General features: G+C 47.8%; 1 protein-coding gene across 4 annotated transcripts in view; it reads left to right on the forward strand.

The window, feature by feature from the left end:
* LOC142576653 (uncharacterized) overlaps window positions 1–15517 on the forward strand; it is a 165698-nt gene that overhangs the window by 52809 nt on the left and 97372 nt on the right. For 3 of the 4 annotated variants that reach the window (XM_075686874.1, XM_075686876.1, XM_075686875.1), the window contains exons 9-11: window positions 2715–2754; window positions 6010–6035; window positions 15044–15074. In XM_075686874.1, the coding sequence (XP_075542989.1) occupies window positions 2715–2754; window positions 6010–6035; window positions 15044–15074 (97 nt within the window). Of the gene's footprint in view, window positions 1–2714; window positions 2755–6009; window positions 6036–14859; window positions 14892–15043; window positions 15075–15517 lie in introns of those variants that run through there. The other variant, XM_075686877.1, reaches the window with a different exon arrangement.

Genomic DNA, 15517 nt, shown 5'->3' on the forward strand with positions numbered 1-15517 from the left:
CAGCTTTTTTTTTTTTATTATTATACCAACTTGTCAGGCTTGCAACCCTACCCCCCCCCCCCCCTCCATGTCGCATGCACAGTTTTTTTTTTACTCTTGCCTGTGCCCGCAGTGTGTTCCTTTTTATGTGCATGCACTACGCCGCGCAATAGCTTTCATTTTTTCATTGAAATACACACCGAATGGACAGCATGCCACACGTGAGCACACAAATAATGCCAATGTGTCCTTCAAAGCACAAAGACACATTGGAATTCTTTGCTCCAGACTCCAGTGCTGTGAAGACTGAACCCCATATGGGATATAAAGAGAGAGCGTGCTGCTCTGTAGATAAGAACTCTGCTTCCAACTTTTGTAGTAGCTGGCATACACTACGGTGCTCTGTTGCTCGATGTGCTCGCCCGTAGCGATGTATTAAACCAGTTTGCTTCAAGTCGTCTGCTCTACCTGCCGTTCCCTCCTCCATAATCAACAAGGGGCAAGCTCGGAGCGGACACTGTTGAAGTTGGTGGCCGCTCGAAGTCATGAAGTTATTTAAATATAAAGCGTTAGTAACGGAAGGACCAAGTTCATTCCGTTCGCTAATTTTAAGGAAATATGAATATGTAAAGCAATTTGAGTTAAAGGTGTATTCATTAGGTGTTCTAGAGTGCTTGTGGCATGTTGACCTCGAACGATTTGAAGAAGTTCGCACGGATGTGTCAATGGTTTTGTCACCATGAATAAATTGAAACAAATGCTTTAGTTGTGCTAGTTTTGCCCTACTTTGCAGTGTGAATGAACCAGTTCTTTTTAATAATTCAGTCGATGAGGCCGGTAACTTGTATTTATTATAAATAAACCTTATTGCCTTCCTCTGCACCCCCTAATATGAGTTATATTGTGTACATAAATCAAACAATACTGGAGTACTCTAGCACTGGTTGAACAAGCATTTTGTAGGCCAGCAGATCTGTATCTATGGGCACAAGATGAAGGCATCTTCTCAGAAAGATGAGTCACTTTAGGGCTCAGCATATGCACTGATTTCCACTTGAGGTTATGTTGTTAGCATGGGTTTCCCCATAGGAGAGCGCGTGTTAAAGTGACACCTAATATTTACCCTGAAATACACGAGTGAGAGATGTGTCATTAATAATGTAAGTAAAATCAGATATCTGTTTCTTTCTACTTATTATACTGTTAGCATTACTTTGGGCATTCAGAGTCATCTGCCACTCCTGACACCAAGAAAAGATAGAATTTTGTATATGGTGGTCATCATTGCAGTTAATTTCGCGGTATTATGAAAAACAATCATCAGCGAATAGATGGATGTTACCATGTATTTGGGAAGGCAAATTGTTCATGTATATTAAAAATAAGATGGCCCAAAACACTGCCTTGGCGCTCTCCAGATGTAACAGGTGCTAAATTGGAAGCTTCGTTATGAATATACACGAATTGTGAGCAGCAGAGAGTTGAACACTTACTCATGAGTGCACTCACTCACATTCTCTCGCACTCATTTCAAAGGTGTGAGTGCGAGTGAGTGCCAGTGACTGTGAGTGGAGATGAGTACGAGTGAGTGTGAGTGGACGTAAGTATTAGAGGAGGTGAGTGCAAGTGCGAGCGATTGCCAGTGAGTGCGAGTGGAGGTGAGTGCAAGTGCAAGTGAGTGTGAGTGGTGAGTGCGAGTGAGTGTCAGTGAGTGTGAGTAAAGGTGAGTGCAAGTGGAAGTGCCAGCGAGTGTGAGCAGAGGTGAGTGCGAGTGAGTGCCAGTGAGTTTGAGTGGAGGTGAGTGTGATCTGAGTGGAGGTGAGTATGAGTGCCAGTGAGTCCCAGTGAGTGTGAAAGTGAGTATGCTCCAACACTCTGACCTATGCCGGCTAGGGAAGGGCAGCTCACCTTCTTCGCCTGCTACTTTGATTCTTTCTTGGCTGCTACAAAGACCTTTTCATGTAGCAGGGTGCTCCCCTGCACAACCCTTTACTGCTCCCTGGTGTATAACCAAAATTTCTGATGGGGCCTGGTGAGGAACCCTCTCGGAATCTTTTGTAATGACGGTGCTTAGTGCAGTTTCCTACTCACCCGTCATGCTGGCTCAGTGGCTATGGTATCTTTCTGTTGAGTGTGAGGTTGTGGGTTTGATTTCCGTTTATATAGGGGGGAGGGGAGGGGGGAGTAGGCAAGAGCAAATGCAAGCTGTTCCAACCTTTGGGTGCATGTTAAAGAACACCAGGTGGTCAAAACTAGTCTGTTCTCCAATACATCTCTCATAGGTTATGTGTTGCCTTAATATTGAGTTCAATCAAAGAACAATCTGTTTTACCTCACACAGGAAGCAGGTGGGGCAAATTTGAGGTTCACAAGAATCAGTTTTGCAGCTCAAGAACAGGGGCAGAAAGTAATCTGGTGTTCTTCAGGCTCTGATCACGTGACTGGCAGCTGTTTGGTGGAAAGAGTGAAACCATGTGCCACAAGGAGTTTGTCTCGGCTGCAGCTACGATCACTGTATGAGCATGTTGGTAAAACTTTTCTGTGAGGTAGAAAAAAGAAGGACTGCAAGGGTGCAGAATTCCTGGTTTGTGTAGCAAATTTTTTGTAAGACTGAGCCAGCTCCGCATTATCTGGCCTTCCATCATCACAAATGTGGGCTGCCAAACATCGCATTCCTAGATCGTCTGCTTGTACAGTAGTCCTTACACTGAAGCCTCTTCCTCCTTGCCCTCCAGATACCCCCTGGCTTTGGTGAGCACCAACAAATGCAGCCAGGTGAGTGCGTGGCACCAATGTTGCCAACACTTCTGTCATCAAGTTGTTCCTAGAATTATTTCCTTCTCACAGTTTCAACCTTGTGGTGAAAGTCACTGGCACTGTATTCACAGCCTCTTGCGGTATTTTCTTGTACGAGAAGATTGCTTGTGATAAGGTTCGGTTTTGTGAATAGACAATCATGCAGTAGTTAGCCATAGCAGATCAAGATGAGGCTCAAGACAAGGAACAAACCATTAAATTCTCAGCAATAAATGTGACTTCACACAGCAAAGCTAAAGGAGCTGTAAGAAGCATCCTTGGGTAGAGTTCCATATAGTCTTCACTTGAGGGCAGTCCGGCACTTTGTGTCCATGTGGGTTTTCATAGTGGCACTTCAACTGGCATGGGTGGATTAACGAGTTTTTTTTTTTTTTTTTTTTTTTTTTGTAGCGCGCATTCTATCAATTACCATGTGCTGCCTCTTGAAGCCGTGTTAGGTGCAAGGATCAAGAGCCATAGGAGCAGCTGGCTGGTCTCGTTACATAAATTCAGTAGTCTGTCATATGATGTCTAAGAAAAATGTACATCCGTCAATTGCACAACATACTTTTATAAAGCTTCTTGCTCGTGAGGGTGTGAAACCGACCGGAATAGCACACAAACTTATGGCACAGTTTGTGGCTCGCACATGTTTGCCTGACACGAGGAATGCATGTAAGGCCCTGAAGAGGTTGAAAAGATGATCGTCGCCCATGGACGAGCAAGTCTCGGCTGTCAGCTGGCAAGATGCTTGAACTTTTTTCTGGTACCTCTGCAGCATTTTTCATATCAATTTCTTGCACTATCAGCACACCAATAATGCTGCATATTACTGTGGGTTTTTGAGTGAGGCCAATACCCCTGTCACACGGGCACTCGCAAATGCCTTTTAACTCCGCCATCTTCATCTCGAGGGAGATGCACTTGCTGTCACACAGTCACCCTTCTGCTCAGGGAGTTTAATGCAGCTTTTGGCCAAAGGAGATCGGCGATCTCTCTCGGCAGCTAAAGGGAGTACTCTCATGCCCATACTTGTTGTTGTAAAAGTGATAATTTAATTACTGTCTGCATTAAAATTAATTTTGCGTAAGTTTAGAATATTTTTGCTGAATTAAATAGATGTTCAAGCACAATTCAGTAACAGTTGTGCTTGCTGCTACACAATACTCTCGTCATTCAAGACATTTACACTAACCCGACAGAATCTGGTTGTGAGGCGGCTTGTCAGGCATGAATATGCCTGTTGAGTTCATGTAAATGCTAGCGGGTCAGACTGAACAAGCGTCGAGTCTGGCTGAGTTAGCCCAACCCATTTGTAGCTTACATGTAAACGTGAACAAGTCCGGCCAGCCAGCGTTGAGACTTGCGCAGAAACACTGGGACGTTGCAAATTATGTGGCGGCAGCGGGGGTAGTATCAGGATGAGGGCAAGACAAGGCACTGTGCAGTGCTACCTCATCGTAGCGATAAGGCCCACGAAATGAAGCTGTTGCAGGCAGCAGCGGGAACCGGAAGCCCAGTTCGAATGCGTCTTGGCTCAATGCAGTGTGCTGTCCTTATCCAGGTTCGTCAGAAGTGAGTTCATGTAAATGCGGTCACATCGGGTTCGTGTAAACATGGCCTTTGTCGTGCTAGTCATCCAGTGGTCGTTGTGGTCACTCATTACTGACACCGGCACGATATACAAAATAAAAGGAAAGCTCACGAGGTCACCATGCACAAAGTGTTGTGTTTTAGTGCAGCTTGCAACAGTTTTGGCAGTAGAACACAGAAGTCGACTCACCATGTTGCAAAGTAAAACACAGATAAGCACAGGGTGGCTAGTGTCACTGTCAGCACTGTTATGTTTACAGAGCGCACTTCGATTTTTAAAGAGTTGTATGCTTTCACTTCAGATATGTTGAATAATATTCTTATGAAAGGAGTGTTAGCTATAGTAGCTATGAGTGCAATTAGAAGTTACATTCTTGTACTTGTACGAGAACCAAACACCGCAGAATGCTCCTCTGGCGGCTTCCTTTAAAAACGCGTTTATTGTCCATGCGACACGACCACAACTTCCTTGAGGTTGAACTCCCTGAGGAAGCCTCATGCTCCCTTGTCCTAAAGTGAAGTGATTTTTCATCATGGCAACGTAAGACCGCATACTGCAGCAGTCACTTGTTCAAAACTAAGATGAATAGGTCGGATACCACTGGGACACTCTCTGTAGCCCTGACTCTGAGGCCCTGTGACTGTAATCTCTCTGGGCCACTCAATAAACCTCTGGGATGCCAACAAATTGATGACAACGATACAGAGGCAAAGTGTGTGTGCAACTAACTGCTGACAACCCACTTCTATTTATGATGACGAGATCAAAAAGCTACCAGTTCGCTGGGAAATATACATTTATGACTTGGGAGGTTATGTAGAAAAATAATGTACACTTGGTTTGTTTCTTACCACAAATGAAAAAATTATAAAATGAGACTCTCCTTTATATTTTATCCACCCTAGTACAAGCACTGGATCAGTTCAGTTGATGACTTGGAGTGTGATCTAACAATGGCTGTGTAAATTAATTTCCTTTTAAGCACTATAGGGATCATGACCCGTGGCTGAAATTTTTAAGGAAATAAGAAAACTCCATAGCTAGAAATGTTGCACAGATTTTACAGTTGCACATTTTTTGTTCCAAAACGCTGTTTCCTTGTTTACACAAGAGGGGTCTCTAACAATGACCACCCATAATTATGAGATTGTTGCATGAAAGGGCATCTGAAACTATTAAACATGTGAAATTCTGTGCAACTCCGCGGCAATAGTGCAAAATCTTGAAGCTGTGAGAAAACCAAAAGTGAGCTGAGAAAAAACAAAAAGAACTTGCAATGGCCAGAGAACCTAGTTTATAGTTTTGGTAATAACTTGAGAGCCCAAGAAGACACACTCGCATGCACACATGCACTCGCACACTCCAATAAAAGACACCTTCTTTCGCACAAGCACTCACTACCAACTGAACTGCGTGCGAGTGGGTTTTCGTATGCGAGTGGGACATGCATAGCACCATCTAACACTGCCTGCGAGCATGACAACCTCAAAACCCTCTTAATGAAGTTGCGGTTGCAGTGTCTGCAAGATTAGCTCCAAAGCGAAAGCCTGGATGTCAGCAATTTTGGTGGCACTGCCGCCTAGTTTATAAAGTCCTGTGCTGTGTAAGACTGATCCGAGTGTGCCACCATTGCATTGCAGATCTCCCAGACCTCCCGGCTGTGCTGGTGAGTGATGCATGTTGCATTCTGGCTTTATCTCTCCGAGTTAGCTGGGAAAGCTCACTTAACGAGATGTTTGCGAATTTTTTTTCCTGAAACTATGCATGCATGGCAATATTCTCACAAAACTTTCATTGCTATCGGTCATCTGTACTCTTTCTTTTTAAAGATATGTGAACTTTTCTCATGGAATGCTCTATTGCCAACCTTACTTATACATATTTGACCGAGCAAACAAGCTAAAGTTTTCAAGCCTGCCTTTTATGTCATTCAGAACTTCAGTAAGATAGCGTAAATCCTAATTCCAAGATGTAATAACATGTACTTGTCAAACCCTAAAATAAATAGAGTGAAATTCGTATAATTTAATATCTTAATTCGAATTAATTGATAATTCAAACTGCTCTGTTGGTCCTGGCAAAGTCTTTTGTAATTGAATGCGGAAAGACTCGTGAAGTTGAACTCTAAAAACCGAATCTTGAACATGATTTCTCACTCCTATGGACAGCATTTAGGACAAACCTAAGCCAAAGGAAAAGGTTTGACACGTCGCTAGCTACCATAATGTCACGTGACGTAAAAAATGACGAGGAAAGATGCGCAGTGTAGGATTTGAGGGTCGTGACCTTGGAGTCTGGCGTCACATTGAGGGTCGCTTTGTAGCCCATGTCACCGATGCATCTCGTAACGTGTAGCTGGCCCATGCTACTGGCGCATCACACGCAGGCTGAGCGGGCCCACGCCGTCGTCCAAGCTTTCTTGATGATGGTTGCTTCTTTCGCAATGATTGCAAGGTCGAGAGGTTGGAGAAATGGAATGGGGAGTTTATTTACATAAGAGAGGCAAACTGATTTACAGAACAGGGTATATTTGTACTGACCGGAGCATGGAGCACAGTGTGTCATTCTCATAGCATGAGCTACATGCCAAGCAGACTACATATTTTTGGAGAGCACGACCTACATCAATCGGGGAGCGTGCATGTCAGGATGCACCAGGGAACACCTCATGGAACCAAAAGGGTCCACTTTTAGAACAGCCTTCTTTCCTAGGGGACTAGAGTAGATAATCTGATGACTCTGTCTCGGCCAACCGTAACCCTTAAGTTCCTTTCAAAACTCCACCCATGATTTTGCACTGTTCCGTTGAACTCCGCTTTCAGTGTTGCTCGATTGGCCCTGCATACAAGGCAACCACATGGTAATTTGGGAACCTGGAATCGATGCAGTTCCTGCAGAAGTCCTCGATGTTGGCCCCTTTTATCAATTAGTGGGCTCTCTCCTTGACAGTCAGCTTGTAAGGGTCGGGAGACTGGCCTTTGCAATAATTATGACGGAGGGCAGTGGTAGTTGACTCGAATCGAGCTCCTTTGTTTGCCCATCACATGACGTGCCTCGTCGCTGTCTGGATGATGCTGGTGGCACATACCGTTAGCTTGACCAAGTTGAAACGATTCGTCTTGGGGGAAAGCAGGAGAGGTTCAAAAGTCGCTGCCTCCACTGGGCGATCGTAACAACGGGGAGCCAAGACTGAACCCAAGCAAGCAGTGCAGTGCACGCCCTCCTTTCCCATTCGGTCTTAAAGGAGCACGACGGAAAAACAGGAGGGGAGGCTTCTTTCAGTGCATGTTGTCACATACTGAGGCAGGAAAGATACTGTATTTTCCCATTTATAACTCCCACCCCCAATTGCAACACCCTGGAAAAAAATAAAGACAATCCGCACATGTAGGCAGCAGAAATAACTTTTTACAACAACGCTCAAATCTCTGTGAAAAGTTTCCATTTGCGGATGCACGACTCGTCGACAACGTATCTTAGCCAGCACCTCTGTTCCCCACCTCTTCGGCAATGCTGATGATCATCAGCAGCCATCGAATGCTGCTCGTCATGATCCGAGTTCTGGTTCTTTGGCGCCATGTGTGCTATGCAGTAACACCACCAAAACTCAAAATGGCAACCCGAAAAGACAAGGAAACTGGGTGGCCATGAAAGAGAGGTGAAGGGAAATGCACTCTAGGCAGATGCATGAATTGAGATTGAGATTCATTTGCGAGGTCTCACCTGTGCTTGGCACCACCATCATTTAATCAAATGTAGCCTGAACCACATTCCCCAAGGAGCATGTGAATATAATAATAGGAAAGAGAACTCATGGTTGGAAGATCAAATGGCATTTCTTGGATATGTGTCACCCAGAACACCACACACTGTATTCAGAATACAGTTAATCTGTTGAACTATCCCCTCCATGGAACTCTTACTCTAAGTGTTTCTTTTTATGCACAAAAATTTAACTTATATCTAGGCGCCTCCCATTTTTGCTGTGAAGCTACGTGGCTAGGTGGGCATCAGCAGCATAAAAAATGTCAGCAATAATTTGCAGATTAACTAAAATGTGCTAATTAACTTTTGAATTACCAACCTTACGGCACCTGCAGTCACGAAATTGAAGCTCAGTAGTGAAGTTGTGCCTGCTTATCAGAAATTCAAAGACTGGATCCACTTCCAAGTTATGCAACCTTAAAGTGTGCTACAAAATACATGGGCGTTCAGGTTAACAGTTTCCTAAAAGCATGCCTCTAATATTTCAGGACGATGGTGGCTTGAACGCCAATGCATTCAAAAGAAAGCATAAAAAATGTAGAAGAAAAAAAGAAGCCAAATCATGCCCTGCTGCATGCCATAGCAGGTCTGCTTTCAAAGAATCAATTAAATAATTCTGTCTGTGTAATAGTTTCGGTCATAAATACGACGCATCAAATTTCTCTGAAATGGCTGTTACATTTTCACCTATGTTTGTGTTGGCCTTTTGTGGCAGATTGATAACTTGGCTTTGGCAGTCTGCTTTCCTCTGTTGTGAAGAAGAAGACGCGCCTCGTGGCACAGCCGCATCGCGAACGCGCGGCTCGTCTCGCCTCGCGCTGTTAATTGCTGGCGTCCGTTTGGACAGTGTTTCGGGCTGCTTCGCCGTTCCCGGTTGCTGTGCCTTTACATTAGGAGCCGCCAATAAACCTTTTCTCAATTGGTGGAGGTGCTGGGCCTCAAACCCCGTCGCTTGAAACCCTGGAGCTGAGATCAAGAACGCTACCACCCGCCATGACCGACAGCTCCTCCCAAACGGCACCGACGCCACAGTCCATCACCTGCACCGGCGTTCCACGACAACGGGACCCCAAGGTCTTCAGCGGTGCAGACGACGAAGACGTAGAAGACTGGTTTGCGTCATATGAACGGGTGAGCGCACACAACAAGTGGGATGATCCAGCCAAGTTAACTCACGTCATCTTTTACCTGGCTGGTGTTGCCCAACTGTGGTTTCACAACCACGAAAGTGACGTGCCCACATGGTCAGTCTTCAAGACAACCTTTACGGAAGTGTTCGGCCGACCCGCTGTTCGCAAGCTGCGTGCCGAACAGCGCTTGCGCGCCCGAGCACAGCAGACGGCGGAAACGTTCACAAGCTACATAGAAGACGTCGTGGACCTTTGTAAACGAGTCAACGCCGCAATGCCCGAAGCTGAGCGAATTCGCCATATACTGAAAGGCATCGATGACGGCGCATTCCAGATGCTCCTAGCCAGGAATCCGCGCACTGTGTCTGAAGTTGTCAGGCTGTGCCAAAGTTACGATGAGTTAAGGAAGCAACGCGCTTCGACTCGGCGTCCTTTGGGAAGCGACGAGTTGTTGGCGAGCCTTGACAACTTGTACGACCCATCCTCATTCTTTCAGCGGGTCAAGGACTTTGTGCGTGAGGAAGTTGCCCGCCAACTTTCTTTAGTCCCCTTCACTCAGGAGCCCACCTCCCGTCTTCCAAACTCGCTCCGCACCCTCATTTCCGAAGAGGTCGCCCAAGTTGTCCCTTCCGCACACCATCAGCCGCCTGCAGCCGCGAATCTCAACTCTACGCGGGCAGTGCAGCCTGTCGCCACGCCTCTCACCTATGCGCAGCCAGTCCTGCCTGTGGCCGTGCCTCTTACGTACGCGCAGGCAGTACGCAGGCCTCCACCGGCGTCTTTCACGACCCAGTCCCAACCGCTGCCACCGGAAGCCCATGCTACATCTTGGACCGCACCGCGAGCTAATCCTTGTCGAACACCTGACAATCGACCCATCCGTTATTCTTGCTGCACTCCCGGACACGTTGCCCGATATTGCCGCCGTCGTCCTCAAGCGTTTGGCGACGCCTCGCGGCCCTTCCAGTACGGCAGCCAGCCATTTCGCCAATACGCCGCTCCTTCCCCCCAACCGTATGCTCGTGCTGACATCCCAGAATTTCCTTCGCGTCGCTCGCCATCCCCTCGCCGACGCTCGCTCTCCCCAATGCGTCGGCGACCCGTACCACCTGACCAGGAAAACTGAACGTCGCAGTTCAAGAGGCAAGAACTGCGCCCCATTCGAAATGTCTAAGTCCTCTCGCCTCTCCTGCCAACGTGGTCGAACTTTGTGTGGAAGGTGTTACTGCATTCGCTCTTGTGGATACCGGCGCAGCCGTTTCTGTGATAGCCGCCAAACTGTGCCGTTCGCTGCGCAAGGTGACCACGCCGCTTTCTGGACTGTCGCTTCGTACGGCAAGCGCGCAGCACGTCACTCCGCACGCAGCCTGTACTGTGCGTGTGCTTATTCACGGCATTGTTTACATCGTCGAGTGTATTGTTCTTCCCACCTGCTCGCATGACGTCATCCTCGGATGGGACTTCTTATCCAGTCATAAAGCCGTGATCGACTGCGCACGCGCCGAAGTTGAATTTGCCCCTTGTGACGCACCCTTGGACGAAGATTGCGACCGCCCTTCTAAACTTACCGTGCGCGAGGACACAGATATTCCACCTGGCTCCTTCGCCCTCGTACCGGTCTTTTGCGATGCCATCGCTGATGCAACGGTCCTCTTCACGCCGTCCGACGTCTTCATGGGCCGTAAATCTCTCCCACTACCCTTCGCGACGCTTGACATGGATGGCAGCTGCAGCAATATATACTTTTACAATCCCCTCTGTGCGCCTATTACGTTGCTCGTTGGTGAATGCCTTGGCTTCGTGGAACTCCTCGACTCTTCGTCTTTGGTTGACGTCCCTGGAGACTCTTTTGACGTCGACCCCGGCCAACCATCTTCGATGTCCGCGCTTGAGGAAACGTCCAGGGTTGCGTTCTCGAATGCCATCGCTGATACCCTCACACCTGCCGAACGCGCCGACCTTCTTGATCTCCTGCACAAATTTAGAAGTTCATTCGACGTTTCACAACCTCACCTGGGCCGCACGTCGGAAGTGCAGCACTACATTGACACCGGTTCACATCAGCCGTTACGTCAACGACCATATCGCGTCTCTGCCGAAGAGCGTCGTGTCATTACCACCCAAGTCGAAGATATGCTGCGCCGTGATGTTATTCAACCTTCGCACAGTCCCTGGGCATCTCCTGTCGTTCTCGTTCGCAAGAAGGACGGGTCTATTCGCTTTTGCGTCGACTACCGTCGGTTAAATAAGGTAACGCGCAAAGACGTCTATCCTTTGCCGCGCATCGATGACGCCCTCGACAGTCTTCAGGGAGCAGAATTCTTCTCGTCCCTTGACTTGCGTTCAGGGTACTGGCAGGTCCCGATGGCTGCGACCGATCGCCAGAAAACCGCATTCATTACGCCTGACGGTTTATATGAATTTAAGGTGATGCCTTTCGGGCTTTGTAACGCCCCTGCCACCTTTGAACGACTCATGGACAACACGCTGCGTGGCCTCAAGTGGTCTATATGTCTGTGTTACCTCGACGATGTCGTGGTTTTCTTGCCTGATTTTCCTACTCACCTGCTCCGCCTCAGACAAGTTTTGACCTGTCTAACGAACGCTGGCCTTCAACTCAACCTCAAGAAGTGCCGCTTCGCCGCGCGCGAGCTCACCATTTTAGGCCACGTTGTGTCCAAGCACGGCGTTCTACCCGATCCTGCAAAACTTCGAGCAGTCGCCGAGTTTCCGAAGCCTCAGACCATCAAAGAACTTCGAAGCTTCGTGGGCCTATGCTCATATTTCCGGCGCTTTGTTCGAAATTTCGCATCGATCATGGCGCCATTGACTCAGCTTCTACGCGGTGACGCCGCCCTCTCCTGCTGGTCCCCTGCATGTGACTCCGCCTTTGCTACGCTGCGTCGTCTTCTCATCTCCCCACCTATTCTTTGCCATTTCGACCCGTCAGCTGCAACTGAAGTACATACAGATGCCAGCGGGGTCGGTCTCGGCGCCGTACTCGCCCAACGAAAGGCGTGCTACCCCGAATATGTAGTCGCCTATGCGAGTCGCACACTGACGAAGCCTGAGGCCAATTACAGCGTGACCGAAAAAGAGTGCTTGGCTTTAGTATGGGCACTTGGCAAGTTCCGACCATATCTGTACGGGCGCCCATTCGACTTGGTCACAGATCACCATGCGCTTTGTTGGCTCGCCAACTTGAAAGATCCCACTGGCCGCCTAGCCCGTTGGGCACTACGCATCCAGGAGTACGATATTCGCGTCGTATACCGCAGTGGACGCACACACTCCGACGCAGATGCCTTGTCTCGTTCACCTTTACCTCCAGACTCGGCCTGCGCAACAACTTCCGCACATTCCGTGTCATCTCTCGACATGGACTCCTTTGCAACCGCACAACGTCGTGACCCGTGGATCGCTTCTCTTTTCGACTATCTTTCTGGATCGTCAACCATCCCTGTATCCCGAACCCTCCGACGCCAAGCAGTTCATTTTGCCATTCGTGACCAGCTGCTGCACCGACGCAATTACACTCCTGAAGGTCGTCGGTGGCTTCTGGTGGTTCCCCGCAGCTTAAGGTCTCAAATATGTGCCGCTTTCCACAACGATCCGCAGTGTGGCCATGCCGGAGTCTTCAAGACGTACGAACGAATTCGCCAGCGCTACTACTGGCGCGGCATGTACAATTTTGTTCACAAGTTTGTTCGGTGCTGTCTTGACTGTCAACGCCACAAATCGCCGCCTTTACGCCCATCTGGTGCCTTGCAGCCGCTCCCGTGCCCTGCCACACCCTTCGATCGCGTCGGCATCGACCTATACGGCCCGCTTCCTATGACACCAGACGGCAATCGGTGGATCGTAGTTGCTATTGATCATTTGACACGCTACGCCGAAACTGCTGCTTTACCAAGTGCTACAGCGCGGGATGTAGCCTCTTTCGTCCTACATCGCTTCGTGCTTCGACACGGCGCACCTCGGGAACTCCTCAGCGATCGAGGTCGCGCCTTCCTCTCCGAAGTCGTCGAAAGTTTGCTTTCGGAATGCCATATTATTCATCGGACAAGCACGGCATACCATCCACAGACTAACGGGCTCACAGAGCGATTTAACCGCACACTTGGTGATATGCTCTCTATGTACGTGGCATCTGATCATGGTAACTGGGACCGCATCCTTCCATTCGTCACGTTCGCGTACAACACCGCGATCCAGGCCACTACGGGATTTTCACCTTTCTTCCTCCTGTATGGCCGCGAGCCTACGCATACCATCGACACGCTCCTTCCATACCGTCCTGACGCCTCCGAGTGTCTACCTGTTTCCGAAGTTGCCCGACAAGCCGAAGAATGCCGCCAGCTAGCGCGCTCCTTTACGGCAGAGCAACAGCAGCGCCAGAAAGAAAACCGCATCGACACGCGTCCCAACACCACCTACGCTCCAGGCGTTCTTGTGTGGTTGTCGGTGCCTTTCCAAACGCCGGGGCTATCCTCGAAACTCGTCCCAAAATTCGAAGGGCCTTACCGAGTCTTGGAGCAAACATCCCCGGTGAATTTTCTCATTGAGCCCCTGTCACCACCTGAAGACTTGCGCCGGCGTGGACGTGACATTGTCCACGTCTCGCGTCTCAAGCCCTACCACGACCATCTGCCTCCCCATTCTTAAGTTGCCAGGATGGCTCTTTTTGTCCGGGGGGAGATTGTGAAGAAGAAGACGCGCCTCGCGGCACAGCCGCATCGCGAACGCGCGGCTCGTCTCGCCTCGCGCTGTTGATTGCTGGCGTCCGTTTGGACAGTGTTTCGGGCTGCTTCGCCGTTCCCGGTTGCTGTGCCTTTACATTAGGAGCCGCCAATAAACCTTTTCTCACTGTCATAAACGGTCATGAGCATCACTGAGAGCACAGATTGCATGGCTACGCAGAAGTACATGCCCTGTCGGAAGTGCTGCACCCGGTGGGTCTGGCACGGAGCGTGCTCAGTTTCTTTTTCTCATGTTTCAGGGTAGTACTGGTGCAGGGTGCAATTGAGGCATGACTAGCCATCTTTGTGTTTTTGTGGGCTTTCATTTTAACTCTGGAAGAAAGAGTCACCAAAAGTGTGCCACAAACAATTAAAATTGTTGTTTTCGAATGTGTTCTAAAGCATAGTGTTCACATAGTGTTCACATATTAATCTTTAGTTGATAAATAATTACAAGCTAATTAGGAAAATACAAAAATACTGGATGCTTCTTCCGGTTGTTGCTAACAAGATTCAGTTGGGTTCATCCACATAGAAGGCTTCACCTTATTTTTTACATTTTGTGCATGACATCTGGGAAACCTTGTATAATAGGTGAGGTGAAGGAGGGCCGCTTAGCCGGGTAATCTGTTTTGACTGCTTTGGTATGTAAACTAAAGCAGGTGTGATAGAAATGACAGATTGCTTCCGATGTATTCCTTCTGAGGTGTGTGTTTTTTTTATGTAACTATGCTTGTGGCCTGAAGAATGGCATGTACGCCATTTTCTTATTTTGTGGCTTATCTGTGCAGCTCAGAAGCACCATTGAGTGTTTGTACAGAATCAGCTCACACTGTTTTCCTCAAATTATTCTTAGTTATGTGGACGAGCACAAGCTAGGTCGAACAGGTGGGAACCATTTTTTTTTCTCTCCTTAGTTGAACTAAAATTGAATCTTTTCCACTGAACTGGAATGGAAAGAGTACGGTTTATCGCTCTGGTGCAAAAAATAACGCAGTTGTCTTTTCATTGTTTTTTTTTTTTGTTTTTTTTTGCTGCAGAAGCCAATGAATGCAGAGAGCCCCATTGCAGGTATGGCTTTGCTATTGATACTCTCACAATTTATTTTTCTATGAGTGTGTTCCCAGTTATCAATGTTTGCCTATAATATCCTCCCAATAACAAAAAATTAAGACAGCAATCAACTGCCTTGTTTTTCATTTTGCTTACTGAGCCAGTTGTTTTAAGAAATATACTTTACAATATATTCTTTTTTTCACGATCTATGCTGAGCTGGACTAGACTTAAAGCTTGATGCAGTTAAATTTGATTACTAAAGACCCGGGTATAGTCAATTATTGGTTACATCAAGCTCTTGTGAACTGTTATTGTGGATTGCATATACTGTAAATTTTGCATACTGAATTTTCCAGCACTAAAACAGGCATGCAGTGTATGTCTACAGTATTCTTCTTTACAGCACAGTGAGCGGCACCTGTAGCGTCACATGCGTTAATAGCTATGCAGTGCATGAA

Source organism: Dermacentor variabilis, chromosome 3 (assembly GCF_050947875.1).
Source record: "Dermacentor variabilis isolate Ectoservices chromosome 3, ASM5094787v1, whole genome shotgun sequence".
NCBI lineage: Eukaryota > Metazoa > Arthropoda > Arachnida > Ixodida > Ixodidae > Dermacentor > Dermacentor variabilis.